General features: G+C 41.4%; 1 protein-coding gene across 1 annotated transcript in view; it reads right to left on the bottom strand.

The window, feature by feature from the left end:
• Pamr1 (peptidase domain containing associated with muscle regeneration 1) overlaps nucleotides 1–22,967 on the bottom strand; it is an 87,824-nt gene that overhangs the window by 47,254 nt on the left and 17,603 nt on the right. The window contains exons 2-3 of the mRNA XM_032903792.1: nucleotides 7,854–8,030; nucleotides 4,436–4,564 (exon numbers count right to left, since the gene is read on the bottom strand). Coding sequence (XP_032759683.1) covers nucleotides 4,436–4,564; nucleotides 7,854–8,030 — 306 coding nt within the window. The remainder of the gene's footprint in view (nucleotides 1–4,435; nucleotides 4,565–7,853; nucleotides 8,031–22,967) is intronic.

Raw genomic sequence — 22,967 nt, 5'->3', positions numbered from 1 at the left:
TAAGATTGTACATGTTAGTCAGGAAGGGAAATGGAAAATTTCCCTTCAGCTTCCCTACAGGAAAGAAGCCCTCCTCCTTCAGAAGGGACAGACTGAAAGGATTGTTTGAGCGCCATCTACTGGGAAAACAGTGGTACAGCCTCATAATTCTGGTATTGTGCCCCAGCCAGAATAGGACCACCCAAGCATGGGGTCCCCCCTTCACCTTCACTGAAGGCAGTATGATGGCCAGATCCAGACAGGCATTCAGCAGACAGACAAATGCATTGCTTCTTCCCTTGGGTTTGCTTTGAATTTATGAAGGGAGAGAATGAAACGTAGGCGACAAGAACCTAACAACAGGAAACTGGTGTCTTCTCCAGTTTGACCTTGTTTCCACAGATGGAATTCATTCTCCTTGAGGGCTCACTGTAATCCATGATGACCAGACTGGGCTTCCATAAGAAACGCTCCACTTGTACTTTCAGCTGTGATGGCAATGAGCCTTTCAAAATTCCGTGTAAAATGAGCCTTTCCAAACAGGCAGAATGCAGTCACAGCATCGCACGTGTCTCAGACAGAACCAGATGCAGAGAGGAATCTGGCCCTTCATTGGTTTGCTTACTTCACATAATGAAGTTTCTACTTCTACTCCATGTTTGTTTCTACTTCTTGTTTTGATCTTCCTTTGCTGAATGGTAGGCTCTACAATAGAAGAGACCATGCCTGTCTGCTTGACATTATGTGTCCAGAACCTGGGGGGCATTCTTTTGAATGAATCTACAGTCTGATAAACAATACCACAAACTTCCTACTTAACCTGTCTAGTGGGGTCACTGTGTTCCCCGAGCCAGCTCTGTTGTCCTGCAGAAAGCCTGCGAGTGGAATCATTGGCAACCCAACCAGTCAGACCCTGCAGCCAACACTCACACTGAAGCTCAACCCAACACATAACTGACAGAGACTTGAGGAAAGGCCACGCACAGGGCTATCTCTGGGTGCCTGCTATTCAGACAAACTTGGGGTCCCTCGCTACTCTTCTAGTGTGTCGGTGAGTGGTGTCTTGCTCTTTAAGCTCCTCCCATAACTTAATCTTTCCTTCCCGCCCAGACACTGAAGTAGCATTCCTATGACCTTTGCACACAGCGCTGACTCCACTTCAATGAGCCCTTGATAGATTGCTAGAATTGCCTGTCAGGTGTCACTTCTCTGGCTTTGTGGGTTAGTTTTTGTCAACTTGACACAAACTGAAGCCAGTTCCCCTACCTTTGCAACAGACAGAGACTACTGCAAAAACCACAGCCAGTCAGAATGTGGTTCCAATAGATAAATTTACAGATTATTCCTGTACCTAAAGCCCAGGAACATTACGGAGAAGGAGGGCAGAAAGATTATGAATGCAAGAAGATCGGGGAGTTGGTTTTGAAATTGTGTCTCCTAGTAATATCAGAAGCTACTATTAAGTCTCATGCAGGACCGCACAGGCTGAACAAGGATGACATCAGTGAACATGCAGAACTGGATGAAGAAAGGTCCACAGGCCTCAACCATACACAAGGACTATAAAAAAATGGAAGGGGTTGGGGATTTGGCTCAGTGGCAGAGCGCTTGCCTAGGAAGCGCAAGGCCCTGGGTTCGGTCCCCAGCTCAGAAAAAAAAAGAAAAAAAAAATGGAAGAAAGCTGGGAGTGCGAGAGGGGGTCTTGCCCAGGGAGGAACACACCAACCGACTGTCCAGTGCCAAATGGTCAGATACATACCTGCAATGTTATTCAGAGTGAACAGGTTATGTTCAGGAATTAGATGTGTGTGTGTGTGTGTGTGTGTGTGTGTGTGTGTGTGTGCAATAACAATAATAACAATTAGTTTAAAAAGAAAGAGGCCACAGATTTGAAGAACAGAGATGGTCATATGGAAGGTTTGGAGGGAGGAAAGGGAAGGGACAAGTGTCACAGTTAAATTATAAATGCAAAGAAGTGCCCTGTATGACTCTATGTCTCCAGAAATTGTTGGTTTACCTGTGTTCTCTTAGTGCAACCTGAGTTCATAGCTCTCCTTGACTTCCCAGTGTACCTGAATGGCATCTAAACTCTTTACCTAGCTTACCTGTAGGGCAACATATGATCGAACCTCTGCTTGCCATTCCACCCACATACAGTCCCGATATAACCTGAAGCAAGTGAGAACTGCAGCTGTCCTATTTACAGGGAATTCTGACATGAAATCTAAAGCCATGCATTATAATGGTGTTTCCCTCTCTCCCTCTCTCCCTCTCTCCCTCTCTCCCCCTCCCCCTTCCCTCTTCCTCCTCCCCCCCCCCCCCTCTGTGTGTGTGTGTGTGTGTGTGTGTGTGTGTGTGTGTGTGTGTGTGTGTGTGCATGCTCTGGCTGGTTTTGTGTCAACTTGACACAAGCTGGGGTTATCTTGGAGAAAGGAGCCCCAGTTGAGGAATGCCTCCCTGAGATCCAATTGTAAGACATTTTCTCAATTAGTGATCAAGGGGGAGAGCTCGGCCCATTGTGAGTAGTAAAGGTTTGCTGAGCAAGTCAGGGAAGCAATCCAGTAAGCAGCACTCCTCCATGGCCTCTTCATCAGCTCCTGCCTCCAGGTTCCTGCCCTGACTTCCTTAGGTGATTAACAGCAGTGTGAAAGTATACGTTGAATAAGCCCTTTCCTCCCCATCTTGCTTCTTGGTCATGGTGTTTCATCGCAGCATTAGAAACCCTGACTAAGACAGTATGTGTAAGTGTGTGTGTGTGTGTGTGTGTGTGTGTGTGTGTGTGTGTACATACTCATGAAACTGCATGTGTGTGGATATCAGAAGAGCTTGGATGTCATTTCTCAGATACTCTCCATCTTGGTTTGTCTGTCTGTTTGTTAGTTTTTTAGTCTATGCTTAGCCTTTCACTCATCAAGTCAATTAAGCTTGGCCATCCACAGTCTCTGGTGATCCACTTGTCTCCAGCTCCCCCAGACCACCATGCCAATCTCTTTACAAAGGTGCTTAAAGATCAAACTTGGATCCTTGTGCTTACATGGTCAGCACTTCACTGACTGAGCTATATTTCTTTTTTAATCTATTACTGAAAGTAGGTTTGTATTTGAACTGCTTACCATCTCATCAATTAGAGGCATATGGAAAACAAATCACTATATCACTTATGTGCATGACATTGTGCTTTCACTATCTCTAAGCAAAGCACTAAATACTTCAGATGTACTTATCACGCTTAACCAGTGCCGTAAGATAGACAGCATTCTTTCCTATTTAAAAAGATGACAGCGCTATCATTGAGGCTAAATGACTTGCCCAAAGCCATGTGTATAGCACGCAATCATTACTTCAGCCCAGGTCGGTATGGTTTGTACCCTGATCATTGTTTTCTCCTACCATAGCTGCCAAGGTGAAAAGCAGGTTATATCGCACAGCTGATAAAATGTGGTAAAAAAAAAATCTACAAAGCCCCAAATTACATTTCCTAGAACCCAATTAAAGTGGCACAGAAAATTTAAATCAGCAGCAGAGACCAGCATTTTAAAAATTTACAGTCCTTCTAGAACTGTCAGGTTCACTCTGGCATATAAACAAACCCCTCTCTCCCTCTGGCTTTGGTGGAGTCTCAACTCTACTATCATCTGGCTACAAGTTGTGTCCAGTGGTTGGGTCAGCATCACTATAAACAAAATGTCTGTGAATGTCATTCCTAGAAGTGAAGCTGACCACCCTGACAGCTTCTGATTCCACTAGGAAACAAATAAACGACATTTGCTGAAGTTCCACTACATGGGCATTGCTGTGAACGCAGGCTCTCAGAGGACACCCAAGGCTGGCATGAGGAGCATCCTGGACTGAGAAAGATACCAGATTTCCATTCTACTTTCAAAGAGCTTTGAGGCTCAGAGAAGAATAACAATGACTGATCCTCCCAGATCAAGTACTTTACAGAAGAATTCCCCTTCCTGAGTCAAATGGTGCGCTGAAAGTTTACTGTGGTTTCAAGAACTTAACCCGAGAGCTGGAAAATGTATCAAAGAAATTCCTATTTTAAATACACCCACACAACAACATTGGAGTCTATTTCACTGTCTGCTGATCAAGGCCACCTCAAAAGTTCACCTGGCATGAACATCCATTATGTTGAGTGTGTGTGTGTGTGTGTGTGTGTGTGTGTGTGTGTGTGTGTGTGTGTGTAGGGATTTGGCTTCATTTGAGCAAAAGGTGAACTTGAGAACCAGATAAGGAAGCTTCTGGAAACACAATCCCATACACATGTCCACTATCCATCCACCCTGGATAGATGGAAATACATATTTGTTTTGATAGTCCTATCTCTAGCCACAGGCTTTCCAAACCTGAAACTCCAACAAGATAAACGTGAGTTGTATTCTGAGCTGAGACTTGGATGCCAGACTAAGTGAAGACAGAGCTCGCGCATGTGCACAGGAGATCTACTTACGCATACAGTCCCCTCCGTACCAGCCTGCTCTGCACTCTGCGCAGTAGAATCCCTTCACGTAGAAGTCGTCCAGAGTTCCGCCCCACGAGCCATTCCGGCAGCTTTTGCAGTTTTCAAAGATGGTACAACCTGCAACATCCCAAAATATTAGTCTACACAGTTGCAGATTTTGAGTCTTCTCGGGAGACAAACTCTGTATCTCTTGGCACAGACCCATCTCTGCCCCTGTATCTAGACCTGGAAAAATACGAGTGATCTTAGGTGAGCCTGTTCATACCAGGGAGCAGGACACTCACCTAGATTCAAGCAAGGAGTGGGAAGGGGTTTGAGCACTGATGATCAGTTGCTGTTTTATGGAAAGTAATACAAATTAGTTTGTAGTGAATGATGGAGTCAGTACAGAGGCGGATGCTGGCAGCCAACCATTGAACTGAGAACGACACTACAGTGAATTAAACACACATCAGCTAGAATTTTTATAGTTTGTCTTTGAGGTAGAATCCTAGAAGTGAGGTCAGGGGTCAAAGGGAGGCATGTATGTTGTTTCACATTTAACCTTGGGTGCCCCCTTCAAGACATCTCATTGCTTATATATGTAACAGTCCCTAAACTGTAAAATACTAAATATGTTGGGTCCCAAACACTGTAAATAGTAAATATTTAATAGCAAAGGGCTGGAAGCAACCCAGTGACAATTAACTATAGTAATTCATGAAGTGCAGTCACATGCAACTATAAAAAGAAGTGAAGAAAATGTATCTTTCTGCTATGAAATATCTCTAACACCTATTGTTAAGAAAAATATCTGTAGGATAGTTAGTAATGTTTGTGGTTTGTTGTGTTTGCATGAAATGGGGGACGAAAAATAAATGCATGTGCCAATTCCCTTGCATTTTCAGATATAGAAAACAATTAACCTATCTCGATATTAGATAGGCGGCATAATACCAAAACAGAAGCCACAGCCATTGATTTTACAGTATAGCATTTTGATTATACACATCTGCCAGCATGTATCCTAAAGTCAGGCATAAGCATAAATAATCGTAATCGTATGCAGCAGGATTGTTGGTGGTACATATAATGCTATTGTTATTTTGCACATTTATAGTATGGGAGATGATGAGACAAATAAGGGGTTACATTAATATGAATAGGAAATGGTTTTTCAGCATCAGAGAAAAAATAAAAGAAGTAAATAACCTCGTACTATTATGTATGGACCTGAGCATTTGCATGCATTTTTTTCTTTAAAAGAAGAGTAGAGAATAGTTAATAAAAGATAGATACATGATACATGATAAATTAATAGACAGACAGACAGACATACCACACCTTTAACTCAGTCCTCAAGAGGCTGAGTCAGAAAGATTTTAAGTTCAAGAACAGCCTGAACTACACAGAGGGCTCCTGTCTCAAAAGCACGGGGTGGGTCTGGGCATGCAGCACAATGGTAATCTGCACCCTTGGCTTGATTTCCATCACTCTATGTGTGTGGGGGGGAGGTGTGTACTCGCAACACACAAATATCATACAAAGAAAGACGTTAAATAACTTTAAATAACTACTAATTAACAATGACAACCCAAAAGCCAGGAATACCTACTGTACCTAGACTGTGCTCTTAGAATAAGAGTTTCTTTGAGAAATGGCTGATTACTGATCTGGGGCTGGAAATATCTATGAAATCTGAATGACTTCTTCATGGTAGAAACCCAAGAAGCCTTTTAAAATTAATGGGATAATCCCAGTAGTCATGTCTGCAGGATAAGGACTAAAGGACATGAAGGGACTCTGGGTGCCCTAATACATGCTCAGGTGTATGCTAAAGAAGGTAACGACTAACACTGGTAAACTACAAAGACGAACAGACTTCAGGTCCCAGCGATAATCACCGACACATCCTGGGTTCCCAATGGCAGCTGCTTGTGCATCGTCAGCTCACTGCTCTGAGAAAGAGTTTCTAAGCAGCCCCTTTCCTTAACCTTCAGGGTAACAGAATGATTAGTGTGGGGGAGTCCTTCACTCCAGAGCCGATTATCACTACCAGCACCTATGTTTACTGTTGGGTAACCTCAGCTATTATAGGACAGTCACATGATAGGCAAGAAAGGCACAATCTACAAGCAGGTCCTGGTTTCATTTTCAATGCTACTCTCTGTTTTTAAACGAAGGGAGAAGACAGAAATCTCACTGGACCGTCTCTGTGTTTCCTCCCAGCTAATGTGCCCTAGAGAGACAGTAGGAGCCTCCTGGAGGGAGTCGGAATGTAAGACGGTAATAGTTCCAGGTTTTTCATGCTGGAAAACAGTCAGTGCCAGCCACAACAATGAGAAGTTCAACATCCTTCATCTTTGATTTCCACTCTACCCTTCATCCCAATCCTAAACAATGGCCAATCCCACTCCCTTCTTACTTCTTATACAACTTATATCTGTAGTTTGAGACAATTTTATGCAGTATTTTTATATACCTTTCTTTTGGCTATTATCTGCCATGTAAGGCTTTCTATGCTATTTTCTACTTGTGGTGATGTGTGCACGTGTGTGTGTGTGTGTGTGTGTGTGTGTGTGTGTGTGTGTGTGTGTACGTACGTACGTACGTGCTCACACGTTCTCTATCTATCTCTCTCTTTCTCTCTCTCTCTCTCTCTTTCTCTCTCTCTCTCTTTCTCTTTCTCTTCCTCTCTCTCTTCTAATTTGAACTAAAATTTCTCAGATTAGGGATGTTCCATCTTCAGTAGACACATCGCACCACCTTGCTTAATAAGTCTTCATTTATCTCTCTGCCGCCTCACCCCGTTTTCATCCTGGTGCCTCTCTATCGCAGCACTCACACAGCATCCATCACAGCTCCCTGTTTCCACCTCCACTACTAGACTGTACGCTCTGGCAGTGTTGGGAATGCGTCTTTAAACAAAATGCCTGGAGAGAGATGACTCAATGGCTAAAAATATATACTGCTCTTGCTAAGTCCAGTTCTGACACCCATGTCAGGCAGCTTAAAACTGCCTGTAACTCAGGCTCTGAGGATGGATATGACACCCTCCTCTGTGGAAGCATGTACACACATGTGCACACACTGACATATGTACACACACAAACACAAATAAATATTTAGAAATCTTTAAAAAAAACACATTGTCCTTCCTGTGACTACCTAAGATTTATTCAGTCCGCTTGCTAAATGAATGGATGAGCGAACAAATTCTCAGATTTACAACTTGGTCCTTGAAAAGAAGACTAACTCCTCTGATTCCTTTTCCTGGATTCAGACTTGGTTGAGTTGTGTCAGTCTTAATAACCATTGTCACCACAACCCTGAATGGCTGCCTGCTAGAATCCAAACATTCAGTCTGTACCTGTTCATTACCTCGGATAAAGTGAAAGCAACTTACGGTGTCCCACTACACACTTACCTGGGTGAATTAGGCAGGAGTCGCATTCGTTATCCTCATTCCTGCAGCATGGGATGGTATAACCCACCACTTCCTTCTTTCCTGGGCAGATGCACTCAATCTGATCATATTCACAACACTCTCTACACATGATGTTCCACTCAGCTCCGGGGCAGGCTTCGTTAATGACCGTGTATTCTGCAATGGAAAACAAGCAGGTGACACTAGGGCCTCAAAGGCATGGGAAGACCCACAAACACTCCACCATGAAAAAGCAAGCTTGCCCTACTAGAGTGTCATCTTTTCTGAATTAGGGGCACTGATGTGACCTCATCCCAGGTCAATATCTCCAAACTGAGGTGACTACCCCAAGAAGTATTCAAAGCCATTTATTGAGATACGGATAAAATATGCTCTCCTTGTCATCTTGTTTTTGATCTTTAAAGAATCACACTTCAGACACCGTGGATGTGGCTCACTTGGGAGAGTACTCACTTAGCTAATATTCACGAAGCTATTGTTTTGATTCTCAACTCTGCATAAACTGAGAGTGGTGGCACATGCTTGTAATCTCCAGTGGCTGGATGTGGAGGCAGGAGGGTCATGAGTTCTGGTTTATCCTTGGTTTATATAGCAGGCTCTAGGCTAGCCTGAACTACAGGAAACTTTTTCTCACATACATATATACATACACACAGTTTTTAAAATGCTTCACCAAATACAAGTAGGCTAGCAGTAGCATGCCCTCATAATCAATACACCAATATAAATTTCTTACATTTTATATTTGTTTGTTTTAGCTGTGTTGGGAATTGAAAGCAAAGCATTCATCACTAACTATTGCCTCTCATTTCTACTTCCCTTGAGATATATCTGGTCACTCTCTATAGCTGCATACACTGCTTTCTGCACTTCACCAAGAAAGACTCAGCTGCAGGGCTCCATAGGGGCCTCCATAGGGCTCCAGCAATGGGACCCATCAGAAAAGCCCAGAGACCACTCTCTAGATGGAACTATTCAAATGCAAGGCCACGTAGAGACTATGTCATTGCTTCCAAACTTGGCTCTTCGGTGTTGTGTGATGCCATAGTCTTCAAAGATAAAGCCAACAGAGAAGACAAAAGTACCTTTATGTTTGGGAGAATGTCAAGGGTGAACCCATTAGCCCAACTAGTACAACCAAGAATTGTTTCCCAGGAGAAAAAGTGTTTGTTTGTGGGTAGGATTTTTTCCTCTCTTTCTTTTTTTCATTTCTTTTTATAAATGCAAAAACATACCTTAAGTAAAAAAAGAAAACCATCTGGTGGAATCTATAATAGGAATCAGCTGGAGGCTGCACAGAGAAACTCAGGCTAAAAAAACAGCCCAGCTAGCTGTATTTGGTCTTCTTGTTTTTCTTTTTCCCCAGTTTCTATTTCTAAAATGGTTGCGTAAGAACATGAAAGCAGAAGTGGGTCAGGTATTTGTGGAAGAAAGTGTTATGTGTCTGGGCAAGGTCCCACGAAGCCTTCCCTAGAAGCTCTCTGCAGGGATCCCAGGCATGCATGATGCTTAGCATCTGCAATGGCTTCCAGACCTTTCGATTTCACAGTTTAACTCTCTGGTTCCCTCCCTTGCATTTGTAAATTCCGACACTAAGTTGGTCACTATTAATTTATCAGATAGGGCCATGAAAAAAAAAATCACCATCTACCCTCCGGCTCTGGTTAAAAGACGATTGTAGAACCAGGAAAATGAACTTTTTGCATATTATGGGATACTTCATTAAATTGGGTTTAGTGTTATGAAAGTTTAGCTGAAGATATGGGATACTTCATTAAATTGGGTTTAGTGTCATGAAAGTTTAGTTAAGAAAGACTAGTTTTCTTTCATCATTTTTGTATGAATACCGACAGACCAGCAGTAATTTTGGTATTAGTTTGGCACGTGGTTTTGTTTTTGAGACTCTATACTCTGTACTCAGCTGTGCCTCTGTGCTGTTAGCCCAACTTCTGAAATCTAGATGGGAAAGGAAGAGGATAACACACGGGGTCAAAGCGCATGATTCTGGATTCAGTAATGAATTTATTATTATTATTATTATTATTATTAATTATTATCATTAATTTGATAATTTCAAACCATATATTTTTATCATATTCTTTCCTGCCCCACAACTCTTCTACCTCTCTATCCACCCAGTTTCATGTTCCTTCTCTTTCTTAAAAAAAAAAAAAATAGAAAGCCACTAAAAGCCATGGCATCCAATTTGTCTTGGCCAATTACTCCTGTGCACAGGGCCAGTTCTGGAGTGTGGTTGATTTTCCCAGTGTCACTCCATTGGAGAAAAATGATTTTTCGCTTTCCCAGCAGGTACCAATTGTGTAGCTTCTTGGCTATGGGCGAGACTGTACCCACTTCCCTCTCATCTTGCTGGGATGTTGTCTGGCTTAAACTTCTGCAGGCCTTGTGCATGGTGTAGCAGCTCATATGTACACCTGCCCTGTTGTGTCTGGAAAATGCTATTTTTTAAGGCAGCCACCACCTCTGTCTCTTGCAACTTTTGTGCTCTCTCTTACTCATGGAGTAGAGGGGCATGATAAGGACATGCCATTCAGGGCTGAGCACTCCAAAGACTCATTCTCCATACATTGTCCAGATGTGAGTCTCTGTTAATTTACCATCTACTGCGAGAAGCAAATCTCTGATGAGTGCTGAACAGTGCTCTGATCTATGAGGATAGCAATGTGTCATTACAAGTCTTTTAGTATAAATATTATCTGATATAAGTATTATTTATATAATTTTATCTACATAATATAACTTTTCCTTAGAAAAAGAAATTTACAAAAAATTGATGCTGCTTTTCTTTTGTAAAAAGCTGTTTTGAGCAAGGTACTATACATGGTCACTTGCATTTAGAATAATATGGTGGTAAACAGTGGATATTAATATTTTATCTGTGCCTTAATCATTTATCAATAATAAAACATTTAAGCTATTATTGGCTACCTGCTAAAATGTAAGTGATTAGGAGGAAACAATCAAGAAATAGGAAGCCCTCACATCTCCTTGAAGATTTATAAAACAAATTCTTTGCAACATCCTTACATCATCACAGAGCCTTCCAGCTTCTAAGCTAAGTATACTCACTGAGTATGAATCTTTTTCAAACATCTGTTTTGAGGCTGTAACAGTATGACAATTTGTTGACTAATTCCATTCTCTATACAACAAATGCCTTTGTATTCTTAATACAGTAAATCACATCTTCCATAAAATTGATTGATTACAGGGAAACACGAGACAGAGGTTTTAAAAAAAATAAACAGTATACAAAGATGAGTAATAGTTTCTCGGTCACAGAAATTTAACCCAAGTAACGTTAAGAAAAAATCTTTTTCAGAACATTAAAATTTTAAATTTACAAAAATGCCATTGAAACAGCAATGTAAATTATCCCAATGATTTTGTGACATTAGTCACATGAAATAGATGCAGACTTTTGAGAATTTCCATCTAATTTATAGATCTTCCTTCATAACATAGACATTAAATCATAAATTTTACTCCAAGCCACAGAATGAGAAATGCACTCACAGCAAGTTTCAGTTAATTAACATCACTCTCGGACTCACTGAGGCCTATCCCCCTTTGCTTAGGAACTTGAAAAGCGGCCACCATTTTGTCAATATATAAAAAGGAAAATGGCCTACATGCAAAAATATTTTTCTAGTTGAAATGTATACAAAGTTCTAAGAGGAAAGTTCATAGTACTGAAGTGCCTACATTTAAAAAAAAAATGAAGAGATATCACACTAACGCCATACTAACAGCACAGCCTAAAGCTCTAAAACGAAAAGAGGCAAACACACCCAAGAGGAGTAGACTGCAAGAAATAATTAAACTGAGGGCTAAAATCAACAAAATAGAAACAAAGGCAAAAATATAAAAAAAATCTATGAAATAAAGAAAATAAAGAGTTGGTTCTTTGAGAAAAGCCAGACAAACCTTTATCCAAAGTAACTGGAAGACGGAGAGAGACTGTGCATTGAACAAACTCAGAAGTGCAAAGGAATACATAACAGACACTGATGAAATCCTGAGAATCCCAAGTGCATACTTGAAAATGTTATACTCCACCAAATTGGAAAACATAAAAGAAATGGGTAACTTTCTCAATAGCTACCACTTACCAAATAAAATCAAGATTAGATAAACAATTAAAATAGACATGTAACCCCTAGTGAAATAGAAGTGGTCAATAAAAATCCCCCAGTCAAAAAAGACCAGGGACAGATGGTTTTGTGTAGAATTCTATCAGAATTTCAAAGACAACTTAACACTAATACTCTTCAAATTATTCCATAAGATAGAAACAGAAGGAACATTGCCAAATTCATTTTATGAGGCCTCAGTTACACTGATATCTGAACCACACAAAGACCCAAAAAGAAAGAGAATTACAGACAAATGTCTCTTATGAATATAGATGGAAAAATGTTCACAAAATACTTGCAAACTGAAGCTAAGAGCACATCACAAAGATCATTCACTATGATCAAGTAGGTTTTATCCCAGAGATACAGAGGTGGTTCAACATGTGAAAAGCTGTCAATGTAACACACCATATAGACAAATTGAAAGAAAAAAGCCCCACATGGTCATATCATTAGATGCTGAAAAATCCTTTAACAAAATCCACCTATGATTAAAGCCTTGCAGAGATTAGGAATACAAGGTACATACCTAAACACTTTAAAGAAAATATACAGCAAGTCTATAGCCAACATCAAATTAAATGGAGAGAAACGGAAAACAATTCCACTAAAATCGTGGACAAGACATGGCTCTCCACTCTTACCATACCTCTTCAGTATAGTACTTGAAGGTTTGCATAGAACAATAAGACAACTAGAGGAAATCAAGGGGATACAAATTGAAAAGGAAGGAGACAAAGTATTGCTTTTTTTTTTTTTCCGGAGCTGGGGACCAAACCCAGGGCCTTGCGCTTGCTAGGCAAGCGCTCTACTACTGAGCTAAATCCCCAACCCCAAGTATTGCTATTTACACATGATATGATAGTACACATAAATGATTCCAAAAAGTCGGCCAGGGAGCTCCTACAGTTGATAAACATCTTCAGCAAAGTGGATGGATACAAGATTAACTAAAAAAATCAGTAGCTCTCATATATATAAACAATAAACAGGCTGAGAAAGAAATTAAGAAAACACCTTTCATGATACCCAAAAATAATATAAAATATCTTGGGGGGTAACTATACCCAAGCAAGTGAAAGACCTGTGTGACAATAACTTCAAGTATTTGAAGAAAGAAATGGTCAGAAGGTAGAAAGATCTCTCATGTTCATGGATTGGTGAGATTAACATAGTAAAAATGGCCATCTTACCAAAAGCAATCTACAGATTCCTCATCAAAATTTCAACAGCATTCTTTACAGATCTTGAAAGGACAAAAATCGACTTCATATGAAACAAATATTTTTAAAAACCCAGGATAGCTAAAACAATTCTGAGCAATAAAATAACTTCTGGAATTCTCACCATCCCTGATTTCAAGTTGTACTACAGAGCAATCGTAATAAAAAGCCATGGTATTGTCATAAAAACAGACATATTGATCAATGAATCAAGTTGAAGACATAAATCCAAGCACCTTATTTAAAAAAAAAAACACCAGAACTACATGGTAGGAAACAGACAGCATCTTTAACAAACTGTGCTGCTCAAACTGGATCTTTGCATGTAGAGGAAGGCAAAAAGACTTCTATTTATCACTCTACACAAAACTCAAGTCCTTGTGGATCAAAGACTTCAAAATAAATCCAGATACACTAAGCAGGATAGAAGAGAGAGTAGGGACCAACTTTGAATGCATTGGCACAGGAGAAGACTTCCTGAACAGAACATCAGTAGTTCAGGCACTAAGATCAGCAATTAATAAACAGGACCTCATGGAATCAAAAAGCTTCTGTGAGGTGAAGGACATCATGATTAGGACAAAACAGCCCATGGAATGGAAAGAGATTTCTATAAACTCTTCATCCAATAGAGTACTACTACCCCAAATACACAAAGAACCCAAGAAACAAAACGTCAAAGAAATCAAACAATCCAATTAAAAAGGATTCCTCAATAGAAGGATCTTAAAAGGCTTAGAAACACATAAAGAAATATATCTCTAGCCATCAGGGAAACGTAAACCAACACTACAACAAGGTTCTATCTTACACTTGCCAGAGTGGTTAAGATCAAAAACGCAAGTGACGGCTCGTGCTGGTGAGGGTGTGAAGCAAGGGTAACACTCCTCCACTGCTGATGGAGTGCAAACTTGTATAACCATCGTGGAAATCAATATGTCAGCCCCTCAGACAATTGGGCGTCCATCTATCTTAAGTCCCTGCTATACTATTCTTGGGCATATATACCCAAAGGATGTTTCATCCTACTACAAGTACACTTGCTCAATCGTGTTCATCGCTATTCTATTTATAATATCCAGACACTGGAAATAACCCTTAACAGAAAAATAGATAAAGAAAATGTGTTGCATTTACACATGGAGTATTACTTAGATGCTAAAAAATGACATCATGAAGTTTGCAGGCAAATGAAAATATCATTTTGAGTGAGGTAACCTAGACTCAGAAAGATAAATATGGTATGTATTCATTTATAAATAGATATTAGCTATTAAATAAATGATAGCCAACCTACAATTTGTAGATTCTGAGAGGTTAGGAATAGAAGAAGGGACTGGGGCTAGAAGAACATGGGTCTCTCTGGAAGAGGAAAATAGATTTCATGGGTGGACCAGGGGTGAGTGGGGACAAGAACAGGAGTGTCAGGGAGGAAATAGGTTTGAAGGAGGGGATGTGGAGAGAGAAACTTCAATTGAAGGGAATTTGGGGATTGGTGTGGAAACCTAGTATAGTGAAAAATATCTAAATATATAAAGGTGGGGCTGGAGAGATGGCTCAGCAGTTAAGAGCACCGACTGCTCTTCCAGAGGTCCTGAGTTCAATTCCCAGCAACCACATGGTGGCTCACAACCATGTGTAATGGGATCAGATGCCCTCTTCTGGTGTGTCTGAAGACAGCTACAGTGTACTTACATACAATAAATGAATACATCTTTTAAAAAAAAATAAAGGTAACCCCAGGGAAGTCTCCTAATAGTGGAGGATATAGAGCCCCAACTGGCCATCTCTTATCACCAGACAAGGCTTCCAGTATTGGGACTGGGTTGCATTCAATTGAGTTGGCTAAGGGCTTTCCATGGAAATCCCCAAACAACTAAGGTTGCTGCTAAAATAGTGGATTACTTTTCACTAACTGACAGCAGGGTCCCATTACTGGGGACAACATTCACTCAGCTCATGGACCATGGAGAAGTCAAACTGGCACCCACATGGATCTTTCACCCGTACATTCTAATGTTTTGGTGTGCAAAAGACTACCAAAAGAGAAACATAATCCAGACATAAAACCTTTGACCAGCAATCTGTCCTGACTCCAAGATATACCAGGGCAACAGTGGCACAGAACTTGTGGGCATAGCTAACCAATGTATGATTTACTTGTGGGCATAGCTAACCAATGTCTGATTTGACTTAAAGCCCACTCCACAAGAGTGACCAATACCCGGCACTGTTTGAGTGACCAAGAACCAGAAACTAGATAGGACAGAGACCTAACATAAAACCAAATAATACTCATTTGAAAAAAATCAATAAATTAACTCCTAATGATATTGTGCTATACTCATAGATCAACGTCTTATTCAGTCATCACCAGAGAAGCTTCCTCTCTGATGGCGAAGCTTTCTCGGCAGATAGGAACAGATGCAGAGAGCCCGATGGCCAACATTACATGGAGAGAGAGAACTTGGTGCACACAGCCCTAAATAGAATGTCTCCATCAAATCCCTCCGTCAGAGCTCATAGAAACCCTTAAGAAGAGGAGATAGAAAGAGTATAGGATCCAGAAGGGACGGAAGACACCAAGAGAACAAGGCCCACTGTATCAATTAAGCAAGGTTCTTATGAATTCACAGAGACTAAAGTAGCAAGCACAGGGCCAAGACAGGTCTGCACCAAGCCCTCTGCATACACATTACAGCTTTTAGCTTACTATCTCTATGAGCGTGTAAACCAGTGGGTCTCTGACTCTTTTCTGATCTTGAGACTCTTTTCCTCCTATTGGGTTGCCTTGTCCAACCTCAATATGATGGTTTGAGTTTTATCTTATTATATTTTATTTTGTCATGTTTGGTAGTTATCTCTTAGAAACTCTCTCTTTTCTAATGAGAGATAAAAGAGGAGTGAATCTGGAGGGAAGGGGAAGTGGAGAGGAACTGGGAGGACTAGAGGGAGGGGAAACTGTACTCAGAATATGTTGTGTGTTTCAAAAGGAAAAGACCACAAATAAAAGTCAAGAGGCCAAGACAAAAAGCTCTGCTGTGGTTCACAGAGCAATGAAGAGCCTGCTTCTTCCCTTTGGTCTTTATTTGACAACTATTTCTCATCTTCTCTCAGTTTTTCTGACCTCCCTCCCCAAGCTCTTGCCCACTGCAGACCCTTCCTCTTTCCTCTTCACACAGCCTCTGTCCCCAGCTCTGTATCACACCTGAACAGAGAGGGCCTCCCTGCTCTCATCAGAAGCACATTGCGCAAGTATCCCACCCCTCCGCCGCTATCACGCACCACATCCTAAGGGTTGTCTGTCAGCAATTAGGACATTTAGAGCTGTTTTTATTCCTTATGTTTTTATTACAGCCCGCCCTCTTTATCTACAGGTTCAACATTCCCAGATTCAAACACATTCCAGTCAAATTTTTCAATTAAAAAGAAACTATATTAAACATACGCAGGCTTTCAAAAAAATGGGTTTTGTTGTGTTCTATTAAAGGTGCCATTTTAAATTTTTACATTCCGTTTCTGGTAAATGATCTTGAATTCTGTAGTTTAGATCTGGAACGTTAGGGTTTGATGCAGCCAGTGGCAGTATTCTTTTGGATAATCCTGGTAGGGTTATCCTTTTGTCTTTTCAACTAATTGTCCTATTAAACAAAAGCAAAGGAAAAATCTTATAAAAAGGATAAAATCATTATGCTTATATGGTGTTATACTTTAGTAGGTCTGATTAGTTAGAAATGCTTTAAAGTGTATGGGAGAATGTGTTCAGTGCTACACAAAGGTTGTAATTTTATATGAGAGACTTGAGCAGACATGGATTTTGCATAAACACAGGGGTTCTTGAATGAATATCCATGGATAAAATGTTGTCCAATATAGGTGACTGTCCTAGTTTATCTCCTGTCTCCTTTACATGACCCAAACCACTAGGAACTACAGCTAACCCAGTCACGGCGGCCAGCCAGAGTCATAGGCAGTGTAGAGGAAGCAAGCCTTGATTGAAGCTCATCAAACTCTAGACCTAGCATCCCCTCACTATTCAAATCCACAGCATCCAGCATGGAGCTCTAAGCCAGGAGAGTTGGCTTTGCTCTACTGGATGGTAGCAAAGCTGGGACGTGCTCTTTCCCTTTGGGGAGGACCTAGAACAGTTGATCCAGAGGACTTCCTCTATGGTCTGTCTTCCTCCAATTCTTCCCCTGCCTTGCCAGGCAGCCTGGTTTTGAACTTTCTGAACAGCAAATGTGCTTCCAAGGTGTGGATTCATGTCTTAACATTCTCTCTCTCTCTACCCTAGAGCATCATCCACACCCCCACAAGTTTCCAAAAATGTCTAGATCCTGATAACTTCTCGAGGTGGGCCACTACATAGTGACTCATTTGCAAATTAGTAAAAATTAATTTCTAAGACTTCGTATTTCGACATGGGAAGTCAAATAAGTTTTGTCCTAGTTTGGTAGCTGCTGCATCCTATTCTCCAAGCAGCAGATTGGTTCATTTCCAGCCTGGATGCCTCCATTTTACCCAAGAATTAATTCCCTGAAGTAATTTCACTAGCATGTCTTTACTTCTGTGAACAAGCCCAGCTCTGCCCTGCTAGCCTGTTCTATTAATAGAGCCATCTCGGTCACAGAGAATGACCCCAGGGGAATCTGGCAGAAGGGATTTTGCAGACACAATTTACTTAAGAATCCTGGGATGGGAGACGGGTGTTGGATTTTCAGGGTGTGACCAGTGTAACCACAACAAGGGTGTAAGAAGGACAGCAGAGGGTAAGAGTCAGAGAAGGAGGTGCAATGGTAGGAGCAGAGCTTAGAGGAATGAGGGTCTTTTAAAACAGAGAATGGGGCCACATGGCAAGTGGGAGGAAGGATTTCTAGGAACTAGAAAGGAGAATGCAATGGATCTAACACCCTGGTTTTGCCTAAGATTCATTTCAGATTTAGCTGACTTCCAAAAGTAGAAAATGATCATGTGGGCTATTCGACTTGGCTAAGTTTGTAGTCATCTGTTGGTAAATCAACAAAGAACTAATTCACTGGATTCACTCAGAGACAGGCTAACCCACAGCAAGTCACGTGACCACCCTGTGCCTCATTTCCTTACTAGGCTCAGTAGCAAAAGCATGGGTGAACTGATAGATTAACTGCATTCTTCAACAAGCAATTATTAAGTGTCAGATATGTCTCAGGAAGGATGCTAACTGCTGAGTAAAACAGAGCAATACATCCTGTTCCTGACCTCAAGGAGATCGCAGTTTAGTAAAAGAGTAGATGTTGTTCAGATGATCCCACAGGATCATAATTTGTGATGGGAGAAACTTGGGAAAATAAATGGTCATGAAAGTTCCCTTCAATGAAATGGGCTGGTGTGATTTAAATAAAAAACAGAAAGAAATTGATCTATTTGTAAAGATGAGACCATTACCAAAAACATAGGACATAATAATTACAGGACATTGTTTTAAGGTCTTTTTCTCATGGTCTAAATCCACGGCCCTTCTCTTATCTTGAATGACACAGCGGTGTGGCCGATGAAACAGACTCTAAAGCATAAGCAGACAGCAGACGGCTCTCAGGTAAGAGCACTTGCTACTCTTAGATAGGACATGAGTTAGGTTCCTAACACACACGTTGAGGGACTCACAACCACTTGAAACTCTAGCTCCAGGAGACCCAGTGCCTTGCCCAACTTCTACACACATATGCATGTGTCCCTATATGCAGGCATGTGCTTGTATGTGTGTTAATACACACAGAAAAAAAATCCACATAATTGAAAATAAAATAAATCAAAAACTAAGTAGACATACAACACATCTTACGGTGGTGACTTGAACTGACCAGCTAAGGAGGTCTGAAGGTGTAAGAATGCCAAAGCATAGGGGTGGGAGAGTGTGGGCGGGAGTGGGAGCATCCTCACAGAAGCAGGGGAAGGCGGACGGGGAAAGGGGGGGAGGGGATATGGGAGGGAGGAAGGAGGTAATATTTGAAATGTAAATACATAAGGTATCCAAGAAAAATAAAATAAAATAAAAATAAAAAAGAAGCAGACAAGGGCAGTATCTTGGGATTTTTCCCATTTATTAGAATTACATTTGTGGCAAGAGTACATTGATGACTGGACTTCCGCTGTTCAAATTTAAGGAGTTTCAGGATGATGATAAGGGTTGTTGGTTTCAGAACCTGAGAAACAACAAAAGCTATAGATATTTGGGGTGTTTTCTATATATATCCTAATTACGTTAGCATTTCCATAGCTTTGAAAGCACTTCTGTATTCTTATGCAATGTCTTCACAGTATGTTTTCTTTTCAGTCAGAATCATTTACTCTAACCTTTCCTTTACAGGAAGCAAAGACTAAAAGAAGGCCTTAGTTACCTTATTTAGGGAAGCACAGAAAAACACCCAAGCACCTTTTCTAGGGAATTCATTCTAAGAAGCAAAAAAATTCCAGGGCTGGCAGAAGTTAAACAAGCTGTTACTAATGGGGAAACAAGCTTCCGGGGTGGGGCCAACTTTACTTTGTATCTGACCCACATTTAAAAATAATCTTCTCAAAGCTGCAGGTATATTTGCAGGGAGTTATACATGCATGGTATATGCACATAAGTATGTGGGAATGAGGATCCATGTGCCCTCATATGGAGGCCAGAGGAAAGTATCAGATACCTTGATCTATCACTATGTTATTGTCATGAGACAGGGGCTCTCACTAAAACACAAGCACACCATTTTGTCTAGGCTAAGTGGCCAGAGAACTCTGAGATGCTCTTCTCACTCTGCCTTCCTCGGTGCTGGAGTGAGAAGCACGCATAGCCATGCGTGGCTTTTTACATGTATGCTGAGGACTAAAACTCTGGTCCTTGTGCTTGTTCTCTGCATGTGAATTCATTACCTGCTTTTTCATTGGGTAAACTAGTTCTTCATTCCAAAATACTTTCTAAGATTTCATTTTTAGAGCCATTTTAAGTTCATAATAAGATTCAAGAGTAGTTATAGAGACTGGCCATCCATGCGGGCACGTAGATTCTCACTGAGAGCCTCCCCCTCCAGGGTGATAACTTGTAACAATCCACTAATTGTCACCCAGTCCGCTTTTATGTTCAGTTCACTTCCTGTGATGTATACGTCTCACCTCGTTTCTCCGCAAAATAGTACATGTTTCAGTACAAAAAGAGGGGGGTATTCTTGTGAAAGCTTTAAGAAGTGAAGAAAATCGTGAATGAAACTTAATAAATATTGAGAAATAGCCCCAACATTTTGGTGACCATCCCTCCTGTAATGTTTTCACAGGACACACACATGTCTGCATGTTGGTATTGATTACTATGTAAGTGCAGAGTCTTCCAACCTCTCAAAACTGATGATAGACTTTGTTTCAGAAACTACTTTTACCCTAAGGTTTTTCTTTTGACATGGAAAAAAATCAACGGTCATTTGAAATTGATGCGTACTTATCCTATATGCACAGGGGCTCTTCTGTGCCCCCTTTTAAAAAATATCAGAGTTAACCAATACCAGGAGTCATTTAATGTCTTAGCTCTGTCTTATTAAGAGAGGGCCAAAGCCACCAAGACAAGGCTGCTCAGTCAGCACAGCGTCCACATCCATGAATATAGTGAAACAATGAGCAGGAGAGGAAAGACAGCTGGCTGCTGTCACCATTGTCACCATCGCTATTCTGCATCCACTTCCGCTGTCCTGGAATGTCCTGGCAGTTTGCTTTAGAGTTATCTGGCCCTGGTTAGATGGAGAAACAATTCCTTTAGCAGTTGTACTGTCATATGTGAGGGTTAGAGAGAAATCGTGTCCCCTTAGCAGAACCTTAAAGCACAAAGTTTTCAACACTATTGAAGATATAAGTGGCCATTGAGATCGATCTGAAGACTGGGGACTCTGAGTGAAAACAGGAATCTTTCTGTTTGAATACTCTGCTGAAGAACCACACCATTTGTTACAGCAGAGGTGCTGGTCAGGGCCACCCCAGAAGGTGTCAAGGAAAGCCATCTTTAATGTAGGCTGACACCTCCATATACTGACTCCTCCTAGTTGTCAGAGGTTGTCCTTGAGTCCACCTGCTTAGCTATCCCATCTCGCCTCATTGGATTAAAACTTCTGAGGTTCTTTTCTTAAACTGTATTTCATTTCTAAGTCTTCTGGGACACAAGGGAAGAAAACATGCAGGAATCAGGGAGATACACAGTTAAGATGCTTGAACTCGTCACTCACCGCTGCTCACTGTGCCTCTCCCCAGCTGTCTGGCTGCCCGACTGCTTCTTCACACTACCCAACCTTCTTCCCTGCTGGAAGGTCTGGCCAACTGCTGGAGGCACGGTAGAAGATCGAGACTCTGGGTCACATTGACCAAATGCCTCCTGGGCCTTCGGTGATTCCATCCCTCCTCTGGAGCCTGGAGCATTCTGTTACCCAGCAGTCCTCATTTCTAGCCTGCCGAATCTCACATGCAGTGACTCAGGCTTCCTCTCCCACAGCTCCCCTTTCGCTAGTCAGATAACGACAGCTACAAAGCCAAGTCCTTTGTTACCTCACTGTGCATACCATGAAGTTGAATGGATTCTTTAGAAATCTAGTATTTGGAGCTATGTGTGCTTGGGAAGGGAAGGGGAGTGAGAATTAGGCTTATCACGTGCTCGTCTTCATTCCTCTTTACTCCATTGGCACACAGCTTCATGTCATAGCTCTGCATTGATCCCTGTTTAAGTCACAACACACATCATGGCTGGCTCCCAGTCCTTGAAACACACCAGCTCATCAGTCCAGTCCAGTCCGAAATGTTGCTTGCTTCATTTAACAGGTAAGGAAACAGCAAATAGATGTCTCATGTTGTGCTTCTTTTAGGCAAAAGAAGGCAGATCAGAACCCCACTCTTAGTGTCTTACCAATGTGGTAAATTGGTTCCACAGAGTCTCAGCCTCTGACTCTACCATTGAGGAGGAAAACAAAGAGCTGGGGAGATAAATCCGTGAGAAAAGTTCTTGACATACAACTCTGAGGATCAGCATTCTAATTCTCAGCCCCTACACAGCAGCACATCTGTAATCCCAACCCTTGGAAGGCAGAGACAGGGGATCCCTAGGACAGGTTGACTAGTAGATTCTCCAGATCAATAAAGTTCAGGATCAAACGAAACCCTACCTCAGTGAGTAAAATGGAGAGTGATCAAGGAAGACTCCAGAAGTCAACCTCTGGCCCAAGCACATACCCAGGCATGTGTAGCCATACACATACAGACATATACAGAAACATGCACACCATTCACACACAAACACAAAAATGTATCAAAATAAAATTTAAGAAGAAAGCATCAGCAGAAACAGGTGCGGCTCAGATTGCCAGCTTTTGCTCTTGGCTCCATCTGTTAGTATGTGGCCTTGGGCGGGTCATCAGCTCTCTTGTGTCTCAGTTTCCTCCTCTGTGAAGTATACTTCATGGTTGGGAGAGAGAGCCCAGAGGACTCAGGAAGTACTCTGCGTACTATCTGCAGGATGAAGGTCAGCAGTCATGCTCTGGGTCATATCAGAAAGCGATTCATACAAGAGAGAGCTTTGCTTCAAGTGATGACAAAGGCGAGCTCAGGGAAGGTACTGTTCTGCTCTGAGGGTACTGTAAACGGTGGGTGTGTCCCCTGCTTAAGATGATAGTACCATTTAGACCTGACCCAGTTTTCAGTCACTCACCTATAATAGCTCATTT

This window comes from Rattus rattus, chromosome 5 (genome assembly GCF_011064425.1).
Source record: "Rattus rattus isolate New Zealand chromosome 5, Rrattus_CSIRO_v1, whole genome shotgun sequence".
Taxonomy (NCBI): domain Eukaryota; kingdom Metazoa; phylum Chordata; class Mammalia; order Rodentia; family Muridae; genus Rattus; species Rattus rattus.
This window is presented reverse-complemented; position numbering and strand designations above follow the sequence as displayed.